Raw genomic sequence first — 19,373 nt, forward strand, 5'->3', positions numbered from 1 at the left:
GGTGGAAATTGATTCAACATGGCAGCATTCTGGGTTGGGTACTGAACTTGCCAAACCCCTCAGGTGGATGTCATGTCGTGATATTAACTTGGGTGTGTGAAAGAGAGGACATACTCAAGTCTCTCTATTAGTACTGAGGCCTGTTCTTTTGTCTCCATTCTTGATAAGTTCTATTTCAGTTTAAAATGGTGAGAAATACTTTTGATTAGATTTATTAAGTTTATGTATCATTTCCCACAAATAACTGGATTAGTCTTAAGAATTTCTGGTGAAGAGTCAACTGGAAGACATTGAGTGCATATTATCTAAAATACTGAAATTCTTCCCAGAGGAGAAAAAGGCCCATCCATCCTAACAACAATAAATTTATTATGTGTACCCTGCCCATCTGACTGGATTGCCCTGAACAGAGGCAGGGCAGAACTGGAAGGTGGGGTGGCTTCTCTCCCTGTCAGAGGAGGTAAAAGGCTTGAAAGGCCCTGCCCATCCAGTTGAGTGGGAGAAGTCAATTTATTCACTGAATGTCCTCCAGTCCACTCTGGCAAATGAGTTTTGAACCAATTTACATGGACAGTATGCAATAAAAAATCATTAAAACAAAACAAACATACTAAGTGTTCATCTCTAAAAATTACCCGATTACATAAAATAACCACAACACCCACATAAGAAAGAACCGCCAAAAATAAATGACCAAATGCTAGGCCATTAGCACTGTCCAAATGCCTAGGATAATAAAAACACCTCTGTCTTGTGCAGGAATATTTCCAAGTGCTTAAAATTTATCTGGAAGTTCAATGAAGGGCAGGATTCAACTAATGAGACTTCCCAGCAGAAACCCTGTGCATGGACTTTCTTGTGTAATGGGGCTTTCCTCCTGCCATGCTCCCCTTTTGACTTGGGGAGGGTATTGAGAGAATCCCCAGAATAGCGCACAAGGGAAGGAGAAGGGGAGATCATTGAGTCTGCCAAGGCAAAATACTTGCCCTGACAGAATGATTGCCTTAGCGCAATGTTGAATTTCTCCCCAAATCTTTCTATTTTGGCCCAGTAAAAAAAACAAAAAACAATTTATAGTATTTAAAGACACTAGTGCCATTTTAAAACATAGAATGTTACTAACATTTTCATTGTGATAAAACTTCATAATAACATCATCCATTTCTGCATGTGAAAGTGACTACATTTAATTATTTATATACTATTTTAGTTCTTCAAGTAATAAAGCATAATGGTTTTTTCCAGTAGAGATGTACTGTTCTTTTGTGTTCAGAAATCTGAAACATTACAGTTGTATCAGTTAATAGGGAGATAAATAAAATGCTTTGTAGGTCTACATGTGTCTATTTTGCCAATGAAAGGGCAGTGGGGGTTTTAAAAATTATTTTGATTATAAAATAAATCAAACAGGACTTTTAAAATAAGAAAGCAAGCATAAAGTAAATTAGGAAATGCAAGATCCACTGTTTATGCCATGGACAATGAAGAAATGCTGTTTCACAGCCAAGTGACATGTTTGAGCACTTTATTTACTTTTCAGATTAGAGCAAATGGAGTTCATGCCATTCAGCTTGAAACACAGCTAAACAATGATCCTTTTGAAGATCTGTCCTTTCAGCTGCTTTCTGCATCCAAGATTCAGTCATCAGTCCAAATGTCACCGGTTGTACCTTTAAACCAAAAGAAGCTGACAAAGTTGCCTTCTGCAACAGACAATTTTAATACTTTAAGTAACATAAATTGCATGCCAGCAATGCCACTTATTCCAACATATAGTAAACATGAAGAACGTATGTGCAATTCTCCAAATCCATTTGCTCCCAGACTAAACAGCACAGATCCATTCACTGAAGAAACTATTACTGCTGGAAATCCATTTAGAACAGAAACCCAAGAATCTGGAGCTACTTCACATTGTTCAACAGAAGGACCTGCTGCTTATCTTTTTCCACCTCTTCATAAAAGCAAGGCCTCGTTTTATGTTAATGCATTTGAAGACAATTTCAGTTTGCAAAACACATCTTCTATAGTGAACAATGTAAAACCAAGAGGATGGGTAACATTTGATGAAGATGGTTGTGTGATGAAGTTAAAGTCACCGGACAATCACACTGAGTTAAAAAGAGCAAGTTCCATGAAAGCAACTTCTTTTCCAAGTTCACTGGGCACTGAACAAAATATATTTGGCTCAGGTTCTGCCATTTACAATGACTGGAACAGAAGCGCTGATTCTTTCTGTCCTTTGCCAGCAAGACCCCCACCTGCACCTCCTGTACCGCCCAGGTCCAATAGCACTAAATCAACTGCAGGCCCTTCCCAGGTACCTAAGGTTTTATCAACACAAGATTTTACTGAAAGATAAATTCTTTAAACTTGTTTGCTAAGAGTATTATCTCCTAGAATTGGGCATTGATGTAATTCTGTGTGCAATAGTTTTGTCAGATGCACTGAACTTTAAATATGTCACTATGTACAAAATTTAAAGGTGTGTGTGTATATATGGTATTTCACAAAGCTAATTCCACATGTGATTTTATTATGCCACTACTAATAGGGCACAATGCAGGGAAGTTTATGCATATTTAAATCCCATTTTAATCCACAGGACTCAAGTTCAAAATTAGAAGTTCCCACCAATTAATTTAAATACAACACATGAGCACCGTTTTATCCTTTTAGTGCACATAAATTTATTTATTACAAAATATTTTAAATACTATTTTAAATACCCTCCTGACTGGTAGAACTTAGAGTCACTTCCAGTAGCCGAAAACTGGTATATTTATAAGTATTTACCAAAGAACTGCCAAAGTTTAATTAATGACTGTTTTCAAGGGTAATGTTGGGGAAATGTTATATACCAGAGGTTTATGAAGATTTGTAATGGTGAATTCCACAAAGAGTCGAAAGATTTTTTTAAAAGTACACAGCATATAGTAATATATTTTACCTGCAACTGCATATGTACTATTGTTTTGCACACATGGGAAATATTGTGGTCACTTATAATCCAGTTATTCAACTTTTGCTTTGGATACTACTATTAAGGAACTTTCATTTCAGAAAAATATGAATCTTTGTTATTAACTTGAAGAGCAGAATTTCATGACTCAATACAATGTAGTCAGTTTTGATACAAAAATCTGAAGTAATCTGCTGTGTGGTCAATGCATTTCAGTTTTGTTTGCATCCTCCCTTACTATGTATAGAAGTGCTTGTGTCTTAAATTGGGCTTCAACAGATAGTTTTTGTACTGTTCTGTAAAGCTTTTTAGATGCATCACTGTTCTCCCCACAGACAGAAGCTGTCAATGCCACATGTGACATTTATGGAGGCTAAATCTGTTCCTGTTTGCACAATGCTTTGTAAACTTGCAAATGGTCCTGTCCCCCATGGTTTTTGCAACAAATGTCATTTGTAGTATTTTGGTGTCATGAAGGAAACACTAGTGTTTTCAATGATACGTCATTAGGCAAGCTATAGATTCTCTTATACATATTGTCACAGCTATTTATATTGATTGCTTTTTTAAAAGCTTGTGAAAAATCTTTTTGAGAAGGGCCTCGCCAGACCTGTCTGTTCTTCTGTTGACTCTGTTAGCAAAGTCTCCGCCTTTTGGTAGAATCTAAGTGAAGCACAGCTTTCCATGGAGCAGCAAAAATAAAATTACATTTCTAAATTATTTACTACTATCCCAGCATATTTCTATAAATCATCCCAGCTAGCAGTGCATAACCATTATCTACAGTTGGATAGATAAGTAAATACAGTGACTTCTGTATTGTGCTTTTACAGTGAAGTTCATTTAAAAGTACTCGTACATCTTCAACATCAGTGGTACTATAACCTTTGTGCTTCAGTATGTGATTTAACTCGTTAAAACTCTGATTATTAACATCTGTGTGATAGTGCTTTGGAATAATCTTATGTTAGCAAAGCAACTGTGTTCTGGAAAGTTAGTGCAAATTACAGTTCAGTGATATGTAGACCTTGTTTAGATTTTTATTTTCAATTATTACAGTTTTTCTATAACATATTTAATATACAAGCCCCCATACACCTTCAATAGATTACAGAATCTGGCAGCAAAGTAACACCAAAATTGCAACAAAGTATCTACAAGTATAGGATAAATAGTTAACAATCATAATATATTGCTAAAAGTAATTTACTAGTGGCGTCAAATTTACAAACTATGTAAAAAAAAAAAGCTATATCTTTCATGGAGTGTGTTCCTGTGGCAAGTTGCTTTGTTAATGTGTAACAAATTATTGCTTGTGGTACACAATATTTGACTATATCCAATGCAAAATGACAGTATTATCTCAGTGGTCTACAATATTCCAAACATATCCTGTGAAATGTGGTGTTGCATTAATTAAATAAATATATCAATCTTTCAGAATATAATATCAATTCATTGACTGTGTCAAGATTTGGTTTTCTCTTGTGGCCTGACATTCTCAAATGTGTAGCCAACTTGCCCCTTTAGGAAAGGACATAGAATTCTCCTGCAAAGAAAAGCTTAGTTGACTGGGTTTTTTTTAATTCAGATGCTCACATCTAGGGTCACTGCACCATGCTCAGTTGCAGAGCAAATAACAGAGGTGCTGGGGAGAGAGGGCAAGTTTTTATTGTCATGAGTTATTCTTACTCATTTCACACATCTTTGGACTGGTGGACAGAGGCCTAGGTATGGCAGCTGGCAGCCCAACAGCTACTTGGGTGAGTCTTAAGCTGTATATGGATTAAGACCAGCCCTGTGAATGGAGCGTGGAAACTCACAGAGAGCCACTGTGGTTGTTTCAATACAGGCAAGGGTAAGATCTCTTCCATGGTTCCTGTTGGCAAGTAAAACAACTGAACTGCAGTGTTCTGCAGCAACTGCATTTCCTGAACTGTCTTCAAGGGAAGCCCCATACAGCAAAGTGCACTGCCAACCTCAAAAGACACCAGAGTGAAGATAATGTTGGCTAGGCTACCTCTGGCCAGGAAGGGGTTGACGTCAACACAAACATGCTTCATAGGCTTCCTGAGAGAAAAGTGAATAGCTCTCCCAGGCAGCACACCTTGTCCCTTACGCTGGAACGCACAACCCTTTCCAGAGTTGGTTGATCATCTATCTTCTTTTTCTTCTTTGGCGATCACTCGTAGCAGAGTAAGATTGTCTTCATAAACACAGTTTTAACAGTGTTTATGTGGAGGCCAATTCTGGATCCACATATCCTTCCACAGTGGGGACATTGGTTTCCAGGCGGGAGTTGATCACAGTGAGGGTTTGCCAAGCATGCCTTCCTCTTAGCACGTTTCTCCCTTGTGTCCTGAGTTGGAGTGTTTCCAAAACCCATGACACCTTTGGTAAAGGCTGTTCTCCAACTGGAGCGCTTGCAGGCCAGTGTTTCCCAGTTGTTGGTGTTGATCAGCACTACCCTGCGCACATGAAATGTCCATGGATCCTTTTCTCTTCGCCCACCCCCCACCAACCCAGTTGTGCTGTCATTCATTTTCACATACCTACCTGCTTCTGCCCATTTTGGCAAATGAGCATCTGAATATCTTTGCCTTTCTAGAAAAGATTCAGGTAGGTTGGTCTGACGCAGTCGAAATGTACAAAAAAAATTGTCCAGTAGCACCTTAGAGACCAATTAAGTTTGCTCTTGGTACAGTATAAGCTGTCGTGTGCATGCACACTTCTTCAAATCTGAAAAAATAAGCACACGGCAGCTTATACCAACAACAAACTTAGTTGGTCTCTAAGCTGCTACTGGACAATTTTATTTATATAATATGTATATATTTCTAGAAAAGGACCGCCTGTGGCAGGAGGCCACGCACAGGTACGCTCATCGTCCGGGTCTTCCCCTTTGGGCGGAGCTGGCCACGCTCCCCCCGGGCCAAGTGCTGCTCAGCCCTCCAGCCAAACCTCGACGTCCTCCTCCCGCTAGCAAAGCGCGCCTTAAGGAGGACGCGGGCCCTTTAAAAACGGCCCCGTTCTCGACGCCCCCTCCCTGGTGACGGGCGGGGCTAGTGCTGAGTGACAGCGAAGCCGCGAGCCTTCGCCTTGCGCGATTGGTCGAGTGAGGAACACTTCCTGGGTCGCCGAAGTTGTTAGTATAGAGCACCGAGTTGAGCCCTGGCGGCGGCGAACGAAGAGCGGGAAGTCGGCTTGAGGGGCTTTTCCTACGCGGTGACTCAGGTGAGCGGGGTTTGGGAGCTTGGGGGGCCGCTGCGGAAGGCGGAAAGCCGAAGGAGCCGCTCGCGAGCGCTGCTTTGCGTGCGTCGGTTGGTTTCCATAGAAACGAAAGGAATCGTTGAAGGGGCGGAGCCGCTGAGTGGACGAGCCACCTCCCCCCCCCCCTTCCATCTTCTTCATTTTTCTACCGGCAGTTGCTTCAGGAAGAGCTTCCTTCAACCCGGCCGCTTATTTCCAAAGCTTGAAGTTGCTTCCCGGTTCCTAGATTTCTCGGTTTCCCGCCTCCCTTGTGCACTCGCGGTTTTCCTGCTTCGCTTTTCTTAAACTGTTAAAAAGGCTCAAGAGCCCTGTAAGACCTGGAGAGTTATTGGGCCTTTTATAAAGGGCTTCTAGATCAGGAAGCTTTGCCTCCTCTAGGATGGGGAATGGACAGCTGCTGACTCGTGGGCTGATTTCCAAAAAAGAAAAGGAAGGAAGAAGCTACATCTTGTCAGGAAAGGAAAGGTGGCGACCTCACAACAGCTCAGTTGCAATCCCTTAACACAGACTCACACCAATGTGGCCACAGAATATACAGTGGTACCTCGGGTTACAGATGCTTCAGGTTACAGACTCCACTAACGCAGAAATAGTACCTCAGGTTAAGAACTTTGCTTCAGGATGAGAACAGAAATTGCACGGTGGCAGGAGGAGGCCCCATTAGCTAAAGTGGTGCTTCAGGTTAAGAATGGACCTCTGGAAAGAGGTAAGTACGTAACCAGAGGTACCACTGTACTGTTCTGCTTTCCCCAAATATATTAATGCACGTAATTTGTCACCAGTTGTGTTCCTCCAACTCACAGGTACCCGCTGAGTAAAAAGCACAAGGCTAGACCTTGGTTGTAAAAGATCAGAGGCTGGAACTTTTCTGTAGCAACCTCACATGCCATTTTACATCCTTTGCAGCATCTGAGAAAAGCCAGCAGAGGTTACATTTTGTAAACTGGAATGAGCAAATGAGTCACTTTCAAGTAAGAGCCCAATTTACACTTTTAAAAGAATTTTTTTTTTGCAAGCAGTTTTTTGGGAGTTAGGGAAGATGGGTAAGGTTTACAGATTCTAGAAGGAAAATTGGGGAAAGTAATGTTTGGCTGCTGAGTCTAGAGAAATTATAGTTCCTTAAAATAGGGTTGCCAAAAAGTAAAAACCAGGACACCCCAAAAGTTGCTAAGGTTTTTTTAGGAAGACCCCAAATTTTTTGAACTTTTTTTTTTTTTTTTGACAAAAACAATATGCACCTTTGGGGAAGAAGCCTTACCACCTGGGTTGGCATAAATGTAGGTGCAAATTAAGAAGTGAAACAAGGAAACGGTATATGCTCAGAGGCACTGTTTACTTTCCATGTTTCATGGTATGGAACTTTTAGTGAAACTAGGCTCTAAGACAGAGTTCATAGCTTTGGAGAATGAGTCTTGGCTTAAAGTAAGAGCTACATATACCCTTATTATAAAAGGAATCTTGTATAGAAAGTGATTTCAGAATATCACAGCTTCATGCAATGTAACAATAACTTTGATTTAAAAACAATAACAACCCTTAACCTACAAAATAGGGCGGAGTCTGTGCCGTTTTATGGAATGGTCTCTATACCACACTTAGCTGTAGGATTTTTAAATACAATAAATAATTATATAACAGTTTCCACATCCTCATCCTCCTAAGTGACATGGGTAGGGTTTGGCATTTTAGGACTTTTAGTGTGGAATTCCTATGCTTGCTTACTCTTTTTTATTCTCAAGCCTCGCAATGAACCTTTGACATTCTGGTCCTGTTTTGGAGGCTAGGAGACTTTATTTCCTTTTATATTGCTTTGAAACTGTGCAACTGTAAACTTGGTATCGGACAAATTTCCTGTCTATAGTGTTTGGCTCTCATAGTCAGTTTCCCAAAATGTTTATTTGCAAGGTTCTTGACACCTTTTTCCTGTTCTTGTCTGATAAATGGTGACACATTTTCTTTAGTATTTGTCTGTGTTTCTCTGCTTTTGCAGAAATGGTTTTGCTCCATGTGAAGAATGGTGATGAGAGCCAATTTCTGCTGGAGACAACAGGCAGCATTTCCATTGAAGATTTAACACAGGAAGTGACCAAGATTTACAATGGAAGGCTCAAAGTTCATCGTGTTTGTGCAGGTGTGAAATGTATCCATTTGCCTTCCCACCCACCCCAACTTTCTTGTGGAAAATGAGCATTTTCTATGGCAATGCTTCCTTCCTAGTCCCTATGGGTTACATATGCCATGCAAGGATTACTGTTTATGATGGCACTGACGAGCTGCATAAATTTGCTGACAGTTTGGCGTATCTTTCTGTTAGGAATTGCTATCTTAAATAAAATAAAAGCCTTTTAATAGTTCTTTGAATTACCCACATAGATGAAGGAACAATAAACTTCTTAAATCGTGTCTGTAGGATATAATTTAAGCTAATATTCTAATTCTACAACAGCCCAATTTTTGTTTTTCATTTATTTAGCAATCTCTGCCAAATAAGAGAGCCAAAGGTGCCTGCTTAAAACATTTCTGTTTAAGCATGCCTAGCCAGACATGAAGAAATTATGTGTGCTTTTATCTCTTTTTAGTTTATTGTTGGTTTTAGTTTTGAATGTTTTTAAAATACATTTTACCTTAGAAGTCGAACGGAATCCGTTCCGGAAGTCCGTTCGACTTCCAAAACATTCAAAAACCAAAGTGCGGCTTCCGATTGGCTGCAGGAAGTTCCTGCAGCCAATCAGAAGCCACGTCGGACATTCAGCTTCCAAAAATAGTTTGCAAACCGGAACAGTCACTTCTGTGTTTGCGACGTTCAGGAGCCAAAATGTTCGGGAACTAAGCTGTTTGACTTCCAAGGTATGACTGTACCTGTTTTTAATTGTTTTTATTGATAATTGTAATGTTGGGTTTTTGTAAACTGCTTTGAAGTTTTTATTAAAATCAAGAGGTATATGATTTTTCTTAAATAATTTAAATAAATAAAGGGTAATTGACATAATTTTATCATCTTATCCTATTCTCTGTGTTTTTTTATAGAAATAGAAACACTGGCAGTACATGGTATTTTCTTACCTCCTAACATGCAAGGTCTGACAGATGAGCAAATAGAAGAGCTGAAGCTGAAGGATGAATGGGCAGAAAAATGTATTCCAAGTGGTGAAAGCATCTTTAAAAAAGATGAAATTGGACGAAGAAATGGTCATGGTAAATAAATGTACCTTAAGCATACATGACTTTTTTGTATATAATTAGCCAAGAGAGGATTCTATAAGAAATGTATTTGGTATTTTGATCCTGCATACTTTTTCATATTGAAAAATGACTGTAGGTTATGTAAATAATGCTAGTTATGTTATTTTCATTATCAGACTTACATATTTGCAAGGGTATATAAAAACCATACTCAGGACCTTTCTATTGAATCCAAAAAGTGTGCCTGTATTTATGCTTAGCGCTATATTCTGGCAAGCCCCAGTTCAACATCAGTAGCAAGATACATGCTATAATGGACAGTGGGACAATGTAGCTATTATGTTCTGGATAAGTGAGCTGTTATAAAGTGCAAGTACATGCAGCCAGCAAGAAAACTTAAATTGGCTGCCTAAAATGAAGCAGTACTGCTAGGAAAGGGAAGGAGCTCTTCAATCTTTTAGCATCAGATGAGCCTGAATTCCTCTAACAAAAGCTGCACATTTCATTATTTGGATTCAGAAGTTCTCTTTGCAGCTAAAAGTCACTTCCATTTGTTCACACCCCTTTTCCACCATATCACCCCATTTCAAAGGGTCTTCCAGAGGCTGCAGAGTGGCTGAAATCAGGAAAGCACTGCTGTATGAGTGGAATATAATTTGCACTTCTTTAGAACCAATTCTCTGTCTGCACCATTCAGAAATGACACCATTCAGATTGTCTTGTGCCAAGAAATAGGTGCAGAAATTAACATACAAGGCTGTCTGTACAGTTACTAAATGTTTATATTATATTTTTTAAAATAAAAAAATGCCAGTCATTAACATCAATGGGTCTGCTCAGAATGAATAAGAATATGAGGTTTAATGATGCCTGGCTTAAGAGGGACATTTACAGTGGCAACATTTTATGTAAAAATATTGCTTTTTATATAGTCAGCCTGCATATAATACCATATCATATTAAATGCAGATTTCTTATTTTAAGCTCCAAATGAAAAAATGAAACGGGTTTTAAAAGCAACAGTAGAAGAAGCCAAGGCACTAATATCTAAGGTAAGATACTTCTATATTTTCGTATGGTATTTGAGGCAATTAATTAACATTTTAAAATTTGGACTTAATTTTATCAAACAGCTCATGTTAACGTACCTATTCAAAGGTCATAAAGATCTCTGTATGACCAAAATCAGCAACATTTTGCCACTCCAGTGTAGCTATGGAAGTGTCACATTGCAAGCCAATCAACAATATCACCCCATGGCTTGGCGGTGTGGATTAGAAATATCAGTAGCTTTGTAGAATATTTGACCTTATTGACTGTTGTATATAAGTTTCTTTTGAATAGTTGTATAGAAAAAGCAGTTTGTAGATGCTTAATCCCCGCCCCTTCTTCCCAATCAAAAATATCTCATGGAGTAGAAATAAAGGTATTGTCCACAAGGAGTCTCTCTTCTCCTAGCTTCACATTTCCTTTTGAGGGTGGAGTTGTGAATTAAAAGTCCATTAAAATATATAATGTAAATCTATACATTCTATTGATTTTAGTGGGAAAGCGGAGCAAATGCTTGATTTCCCCCCTTAGTGGTTGGTGAGCCTTTTATTGTCCTCTGAGTAAACCATGCTGCTGGCTTGCTCCAGAAACTTTAATCACTTTGGAAAAAATGGTAAATACTGCATAAAAGAGGTGATTCTGCATCCAATTTTGCATTGACTGCAAGTTTGGGTCTTATACATATTTGCCACAGATCTTTTAAATAGAATCTTTGACAAGAGATTTCATTTTTATCTTACCCAATATCGCGTACAGTAAAATAAACATTTGATCCTTTATGCATCAGGCAGAAAAGCGAAGTGTGGCGTTCTTTGTTACTTGGCTTTCCTCAAATGTCATGCTGAGTCACATTGTGAACTGCAAGGAAAACATTCTTTGTGCTTTGTTGGTTTGTTAAATTAAATGTCTTCTGTCTGTATTTCAGAAACAAGTGCAAGCCAATGTGTGTGTTAATAAGGATATGGTGAAAGATGCACTGGACCAGCTCCGAGGAGCTGTAATGATTGTTTACCCAATGGGACTCCCTCCATATGACCCAATTAGAATGGAGTTTGAAGATAAAGAAGATCTGTCAGGAACTCATGTAATGATTTACTTGGGTTACATGGTTTCTAGTTTTAAAAATGTTGCCCTTCCTGGAATTAAAAAGTTGGGGCTTTTGCAGAACATGTAGTCATTTGTGTGTTATTCGTATAATTATTTGATTTATATCCTGCCCCATCCCAAAGGTAACTAAGTGACTTTTACAACTGAATATGTTTTGAATTAAAAATGGCTTTTCCTCTTGCTGCAGTTGTTTTTCTGGTTAGAGACTGGGACCAAAGTGTCCTTTCCCTTCCCTGTATACTGCAGGGCAAGTAACCATTTCTGCAGACTTATTTTTTGAAAGGCAGCAGGGAGAGGTAGTATTATATTATAATGATTTCAGGTTTGTGAAAATTCGGTGAGTTAATAAACATTTGTTAGAAATCATGAAATTCCCTTTAATTACCATTTAGCTTTTTTTCTAGGATAACACAGTTTATTTGTTTATTTAAGATCCATCTTAAAAATGGATTTGAAATTGGAACGTAAATGCTGAAGTCTGTATTGATGAAACTGATACCACATCACACATAAATAAAAATTTAGCAAGAATACAATGAATTAATTAGAACTGATGAAATCTGTGTACCCTTCGATCCCAGTACTTGTCATCTCACAGAATCAGTGAAGATGTTGTACTTAAGGCTGCCTGTTTTAGTTCATGATTCACTTAAAAAATAGTAAGTGAGGCTATACCCTCTGCATAGTAGTACTTCACCAATAATTGAATATGTGCACTCTTTGAAAGTGCTTACTTTCCATCACCAGCAATAGATTTTGTACCTATTGATTGTTTTTAAAGGGTGGAGGGACATTTTCTTACACTGCAAAGTTTGTCTTAGTCATTATATTTGTTTAGTTTTTAGTGATGAAATGGGTATCTGTCTGTTAGACAAGTTGTTCCCAATCTGCAATCTGTGTATTTCAACCTTCCTGGTGTCCTCCAGATGTTTTGGACTGTAATTCTGTGCCGACTGGGGCTGATGGAAGTTGTAGTCCAAAACATCTGGAGGCTGGTATATTTGTTGAAACTGCTAAGCATTTCATGACTTAATTTGTCATAGGCTGCACTTGAGGTTATTGAGGAACCAGAGGCACAACTGTGGTGGGCAGCAAAAGAACTGAAGAGAACAAAGCAGCTTTCTGACTATGTGGGCAAAAATGAGAAAACCAAAATTATTGTGAAGATACAGAAAGTAAGTGAAACTCTTGATACATTTCAGTGCATTTCATTTCTCTTTTGGTGCCTTGGAACAAACCATGACACCATACTCATTGGGCCAAGAATAGCTATTTTTCTAACCTGGGTGCAGTGTAAGAATTAATTTTTATTATATTATACAACACCCCTTGAGGCACACATGACAGGGGGTATTAGAGATGTGCTACTTGATCTTAAGTTGTTTTTTAAGTATAGGAAGCCTTTTTGAGTGAATCCAAGGATGACTATAAGAAACATATATGGCATTTGTGGCCTTCCAGATGTTGTTGGACTTCAGCTCCCATCAGCCCAAGCCAGTATTGATGATGGGAGCTGGTGTCTAACAAATATTTAGAGCAGCCTTTCTCAACCTTGGGTCTCCAGATGTTGTTGAACTACAACTCCCATCACCCCTAGCTAGCAATGCCAGAGTTCAGGGATGATGGAAGTTGTAGTCCAACAACATCTGGGGACCCACAGGTTGAGAACTGCTGATTTAGAGGGTCACAGTTCCCAGTCTCTGCTGTAAGGAAAGACCTGGAATAAACGTATAGGCTTTTGTTTATCAATAAGCACCTGAATAACTTATTTTGTGCAGCAGTTCTCCTATACTGCTGTGCTTGTTGCTTGTACACCCACCCTTAAAACCCAATTGAAATTCTTTTTTCTCCTGCTGCTTGTGCTTCTTCAATTCTATATTTCATAATGGCAAAATCCTTATCATTATAATAGATGATGTATGTATGAAGGCAAGGACCATAAGTTCCTCTGCAAACATAGTTGTGCCCTCCTGTGAAATGTCATTTAGGCCCTAGCTGTCATGGGGGACAGGGATCTTTTCACAACAGGTTCACAGGTAATTGGCAGGCAGTGACTTAAACCTTGGTTTATTATGTCACAGAATAGTTAAAAGTGCCAGTGAGTACAAACTTGCTTTATTTTTCCAGAAAGGACAAGGAGCTCCAGCCCGTGAGCCTGTCATAAGTGGTGAAGAACACAAACAGATGATCCTTTTTTATCACAGAAGGCAAGAGGAACTCAAGGTATCTAGGGTTTATTGTGGTATTTATGCTGTTGAAAACAATGCAGGTAAACATTTTTGCAGTTTTAAACACATTTTCTTTGCTATTTCCCCAACAGAAATTGGAAGAAAATGATGATGATTCATTTTTAGATTCTGAATGGGCTGACAGTCATGCCTTGAAAAGACATTTTCATGGTGTAAAGGACATTAAGTGGAGACCCAAATGAAGCTATGTATGCAGTTTTTTTTCCTTTTTACAAGATAAATTAATCCACAGAGGTTTACAAATAACATGGATGATAAAATGTGCATTATAATTATTGTGAAATATTAGCTTCTAGTTTTGTAGAAGTGATCTATTGTTATGATTGATTGCAAAATATATTCAGCCTCTTTGACACACTTGCCTTTTAGAAATAAAAAACTAAAGCTTATTTTGTGAATCCACTACAATAGACTTACAAATTGGATGTTTATATTTTTAACTAGTTCACCAGCATGGCTGTCATATTATTAAACTGGTTGTTGTCATTCTACAGCTGTCTTGTTTCTGTTTGTCCATTGTAATTAAGGTGTTCAAAATGATGTAAGCTACTTTAGAAGGCAACACTTTTTTAATGTGTAGACCATTTGTTGAATCCAGACTTCACTCCTTCCAGTGCCAATTTCTCCCTCCCTATGCAGCCTCCAGCATTACCACACTGTTCCAGAGAGGAATGGCCAAAAGTCCTTTCCTCCTCCCTACCAATGGGATCCCTCTGTTGAATCAAAGCATTCAATGGACAGAAGGAGCCTTTTCATCTGCAGAAGTTGAATTCTGGTTCCGGACCCATGTTTGCAACTGTGTGATTCAAACATTAATGGAGAACTCATCACAATCTGGGGTATCCACTGTTTATTCCTACTTTACCCATTTTAGAGATAAATGGATAAGCAACTAGCTCCAACCATGTGGAGAATCAGGTCATTTTTACACTCCTGCCATACATAATCATTAGGCATTATTTAAATTATGGTTGAAAGAAGTGTGGATTTATCAGACATAATCTAGCCCTGTTGCCTTGAAGGGCGGTGTAAAATATTTTTAAAAATACGTATCATTTAATGGAACCTGGTCATCTGAGCAGCCACAGTAAGGACAATTTGATCAGTGCTTTTTTAATATCTCGGGTTAATTGCTTTGCAGGATTGTTGTGAAGATAAAATGGGAAGGATACTCTATATGCCACCTTGAGCTCCTTGCAGGAAAGGCAGGAAATAGATATTGCATAATAAATAATTGCTAGGATGTAAATAGCTGTCCTGCCAGAAAACCTTGCAGTCAACAATACTGTAGACTTGAGCTGAAATAGAAAGTCAATTGATATTTTTAAAAGAACGATGAGTTCCATGAACTCAAAGATAATTTGTTCTTTTTAAATAACATCGTATCTTAAAGGCAACACCAGGAAGTCTCTCTGTAATCTGAATAAAATTTCTCAACGGGATCTGGTATCAGAGTAACAAATGAATTTATTTCCTTTTTAAAAAATAAATGGAAAGTGGGGTGTGAAGATTAGTATCTTTGGTAAGAATGCTCTTCTGTGATTTTTGCTGTTGGTCTTTCTAATCTAGCTGGACCCGCCACATACATCTAAATCTGAGCCAGAGCTGCTGCCCAAGGTAAGGCTCATTACTCCTAGGGACATAGGGAGCATGTCCTTAACTCTATTATTTTGGGATTGGCGCTGAGCAAAAGCAATGAGCATATGGTACACACACAGGGAAAGAGAGAGAGATGCATACTTTTATAGCCACCCTTACTACATTGTGCTGTACAGACACTTTAAAATTACAGCAGTTGCACACACACAGAACAATTATCAGGCTTCACAGCAGCATTACCCTTCTTAGCTTTGGTTTTACCTTTCGCTGGGCAGAAGCTCAAATGATTACACTAGCAAACTGAACTCAATTTAAAAGGATCAGTTTTCAGTTTAATAGTGCTAACAACATTGCTTGTATGCTGCCTATGTTTAGTCTGAATGTTTTTTGTGTCCACAGTGCAGGGGGTGGAAGATCTGATACTCTAAAATAGCATATTCAGAATCTAATCTCTGAGCTTGAGCAATACTGCCTTGGAGTTTACATCACTGTAGGTAACAAGACATCCATGTCCAGGCTGGTACACAACCATAAGAGATGTGTGTGATTTGTTTAATAAAGACCCAAAGGCAAAACTAATAACAGTGTTTTTGAAATAGTGCTTATCAATCACTTTTAGAAGAAGGAAAAGTGCCATGAAGCAGTCTGTGTCCATGAATTTCTGTCCTCTGCTCCATCTGTATTGCATTTATTCTTGTGTTGGTGAAGCCTCCAGATCCTGGCATAGGTCACCTGTTGTTGTTTAGTCATTTAGTCATGTCTGACTCTTCGTGACCCCACAGACCAGAGCATGCCAGGCATTCCTGTCTTCCACTGCCTCCCACAGTTTGGTCAAACTGCGGGAGGCAGTGGAAGATAGGAATGCCTGGCGTGCTCTGGTCACCTAGTGATACAGAATGTTCAGTTGCTGAGGGAATTAAGCAGTTTACAGTGCTCTCTGGAAAGCAAGGAAAAGTCAGGTTGGCTAGGATTAAACCTCACACAGGCAGGTTGAGGAGTGAAAAGAGGTCCAGGTATGTAGGGAATTTAAGGAACAAACAGGTGGAGGCAAGGAAGCTAGAGGAAGGATTGGGCTAAGAAAATAAAACCTGGAGGAGTAGCAGGCAACTTGAATTAGGGAACCAGGATGAAAGAAGACTGAAGAAATGGCACAACACTTAAGGAGAGGATGGAGGTTGACAGAGGAGGAGATCGGATTGCCAGGGAGGGTGTTCAAGAGGTAAGATGGCTACAGGAAGTTGCTGTTACTAGATGGAAGGTCTAGAACAGCCTTTTCCAACCTGGTGCCTTCCAGACGTTTTGGACTACAACTCCCATCAGTTTCAGCCAGCTGATGTTATTATAGAGCAGGGATTCTAACTTTGTTTACAGTGTCTGAGCACAGCTCCCAATTCTGTCACTCAAAAAGTCATTCTTGGTCTGTGCATACACCCTACGTTCTTCATTTAAGTAGCCTAATTTAGAAGGGAATTGGAAACCCTTGAAGATCAAATGCAAAGTGACCTAGAGATTAATTCTTGATGTACTTTCTGTCTCTCTCTGCCATACAATACTATGGACAAAAGCATACTGTTAAAAAGCATAGCTGAGATGAAGCAAAAACAAACATGCATGACAGAATTAGTACATACTTTACAATACAAATGCTGCTTGTCAGCTTCAAGGACATGACTTGCCTTTCATTGTACACCAACAAGTACATGCTGTACTGCAATAAATTTTGGGCACTTGGAATGAGGAAGTTTACAAAGAAATGAGGAAACTTGGCACTTCCCTCACAAGGAAAAAAAGCACACTTTTAATTTCTTATCCCAAGATTATAATGTGGGGGGGGGGCAGAGGACTTACAAGGAAACATAAATAATAAATTGAAGTTTAATTAACTCCTTAAAAAAGTTCCCGTTTATAACTTTTCAGTACAGTAGTATTTTACTGAGAAATCCATGTGGGCATTTACTGATTTTAACTACTTGCCTGTGGTCATCTGAATGTTATGGAGGAGGGGACTTTGGGTATTAGTAATGCATTCCACTCTCCCTCAGTGCTATAGGTACATAGGATATTTTGTGAGAATGAAATTTGGATGAATTATTCTATGTCTGCCTATGCTGATACTAATACAGTGTACCCTATATGAGAACAAAATTTAGGTTCTTGTGGGGCCAGGAAAGTGGGATATCATCCATCTGCAGATAGGAGCAATAGATGGCATTCAACTAAGTTTTACTCTGGGTAGACCCACTGAAATTAAATTAGTGCCATTAATTTCAGTGGATGTACAGTACTACCACCAATGACTCCTTCAAAGAGCTAATCCACAGTCCTGCCTCATCACCACTACCATCTAAGTTACTGTGTGGGCAATCAACATATCCATCATAAGGGATGGAAAGATATCAGTTTCTTAGTTTTCCAATCCTAATTTCAGTTCTCCACATTTTGCAGCAATTTGCATTTAAAGAAAAAGCTTTTGAGGATTCATCAGCATTTTGTGCAAATTTCTCCAGACACACATTTCGTATGCAGTTTTGACTAATGTACACATTTTTGCAAGCAATTTTTTCAAATATAAGGCACTTTTGTATGCTACTTTCACCGATACCTTCATTTGTATGCACACTTTCCCCTAATATGTTCATTTTTGTAAACATTGCTTGTTTGAAGAACCGCATTACAAAATTTGGGTAAGAGTGAATTTCAAAGAATAGCTGTATTTTGATTTGCATATTGTTCTAGAAAGTGTGAATTTAATAGATTCAGCTTTAAATACCAACTGAATCGAATTTCTCCTCCATTCCTATCCACCATTTCTAATTGATTTCATTATGCAGCTTAATTCAGTGTTCCTTTAAGAGCTGTACATTCTTTCAGTTTGAGAGAGGATTCTCTGTGGAGCAGAACCAGTAAAAACTTTCAGTGAGCTTTTTTTTAAATAACCACACATTAAAAACAACTCTGAGTCATAGAAGGAATCTAATCTTAAAAACAAAACAAACACCACCATCAAAGTCATTCCATCCTTTCAATGTCAATGGTGCTTTGGAGCAAGTCCTTTCAGTTACCAAATGGCTTTCATTGTCTTACTTGGAAGGAAAGCATCCAAGTTTGTCTATGGTGCTCAGCTATGTTACAGTAGAATAGATTGTGTTACAAGGCAGATCTAGGCACTTCACAGTGCTTGAGTCAAGCCAGTTGACTGGCTTTGAAGGCATTTCCGTTTCCAATCCACCTCCCTCCTTGACACCCCCGTTTTATATTTTTCCAACTGTTTCAGGTCCTCACTTGAGTGAAAGGAAACCTCAAGGTTGCTTTAATGTGATGCCACGCCTATTCCATTGTCATCTTTACCACACCTTTCAAACAGCAGTGTCTTGGCTGGCTGATCACAATAGCGTCCTGAAAAACCTCCGAGGTGCAGCTGCATGCTTTGGGCCTCAGAGAAATGTTGTACATGCAACAGCTGAATGAGTTTGGATAAAAGGCTTGGGTTTCAAAAAGGATTAATTTTCAACTTCTTTTTCTTCCTTAGAATGGGCAGTCACAATAGTAAACATTTGATTCCTAGGTGGCCTAGCTATTCAAAGGGGCAAATGATATAATTTTTAAAACAACTGATCTCCATTAAAGGTTTACATTGAACCACAAATACTAAAAGTTATTTGTTGTAACAGAATGTAGTGTCATTAAACATAAAGTAAGAAGGTAAGCTGACCCTAATAGGTACCGGTAGTTGCTTTTAGGACACACACACTGTTTATAGTATTTGTTTCTTAATCAATGCCACTGTATTTGAGCATACAACATACACTGCTAAGCCTCTTCTTTCTTGTTATCTTTGGAAGTCCTTACCTTTAGAGTGACACTGTGTGCCCCCTTGTGGAACTGTATCCTTTGGCTTTAGATTTATTTTTTATTTTTAAGATACTGGCAACTTTATAATTCTTGTTGTTTCA

General features: G+C 38.7%; 2 protein-coding genes and 1 long non-coding RNA gene across 31 annotated transcripts in view; 2 read left to right on the plus strand and 1 right to left on the minus strand.

The window, feature by feature from the left end:
• SYNJ1 (synaptojanin 1) overlaps positions 1–4,405 on the plus strand; it is a 47,945-nt gene extending 43,540 nt beyond the window's left edge. For all 22 annotated transcript variants that reach the window (XM_083735873.1, XM_083735876.1, XM_083735880.1 and 19 more), the window contains one exon: positions 1,541–4,405. In XM_083735873.1, coding sequence (XP_083591999.1) covers positions 1,541–2,362 — 822 coding nt within the window. In that variant the 3' untranslated portion in view covers positions 2,363–4,405. The remainder of the gene's footprint in view (positions 1–1,540) is intronic.
• A 1,493-nt stretch (positions 4,406–5,898) lies between these two features.
• LOC310843689 (cilia- and flagella-associated protein 298-like) overlaps positions 5,899–19,373 on the plus strand; it is a 49,452-nt gene continuing 35,977 nt past the window's right edge. For 2 of the 8 annotated variants that reach the window (XR_014563643.1, XR_014563644.1), the window contains exons 1-9: positions 5,923–6,196; positions 8,223–8,363; positions 9,260–9,427; positions 10,400–10,467; positions 11,391–11,549; positions 12,616–12,747; positions 13,700–13,795; positions 13,893–14,009; positions 15,391–15,438. Coding sequence is in view for 6 of the 8 variants with exons in the window: in XM_083737343.1 (XP_083593469.1) it covers positions 8,225–8,363; positions 9,260–9,427; positions 10,400–10,467; positions 11,391–11,549; positions 12,616–12,747; positions 13,700–13,795; positions 13,893–14,003 (873 nt within the window). In the remaining 2 variants the exon portion in view is untranslated. Of the gene's footprint in view, positions 6,197–6,972; positions 7,204–8,222; positions 8,364–9,259; positions 9,428–10,399; positions 10,468–11,390; positions 11,550–12,615; positions 12,748–13,699; positions 13,796–13,892; positions 14,313–15,390; positions 15,439–19,373 lie in introns of those variants that run through there. The other 6 variants (XM_083737346.1, XM_083737343.1, XM_083737342.1 and 3 more) reach the window with 6 other exon arrangements.
• Positions 13,794–19,364, minus strand: LOC310843984. The gene is made up of 2 exons (XR_014563852.1): positions 16,304–19,364; positions 13,794–16,152 (listed from the first exon to the last, which is right to left on the minus strand). It is a non-coding gene; the product is annotated as an uncharacterized lncRNA (long non-coding RNA).

The sequence above is a fragment of the Podarcis gaigeae genome (assembly GCF_964106915.1).
Source record: "Podarcis gaigeae genome assembly, chromosome: 4".
Classification (NCBI taxonomy): domain Eukaryota; kingdom Metazoa; phylum Chordata; class Lepidosauria; order Squamata; family Lacertidae; genus Podarcis; species Podarcis gaigeae.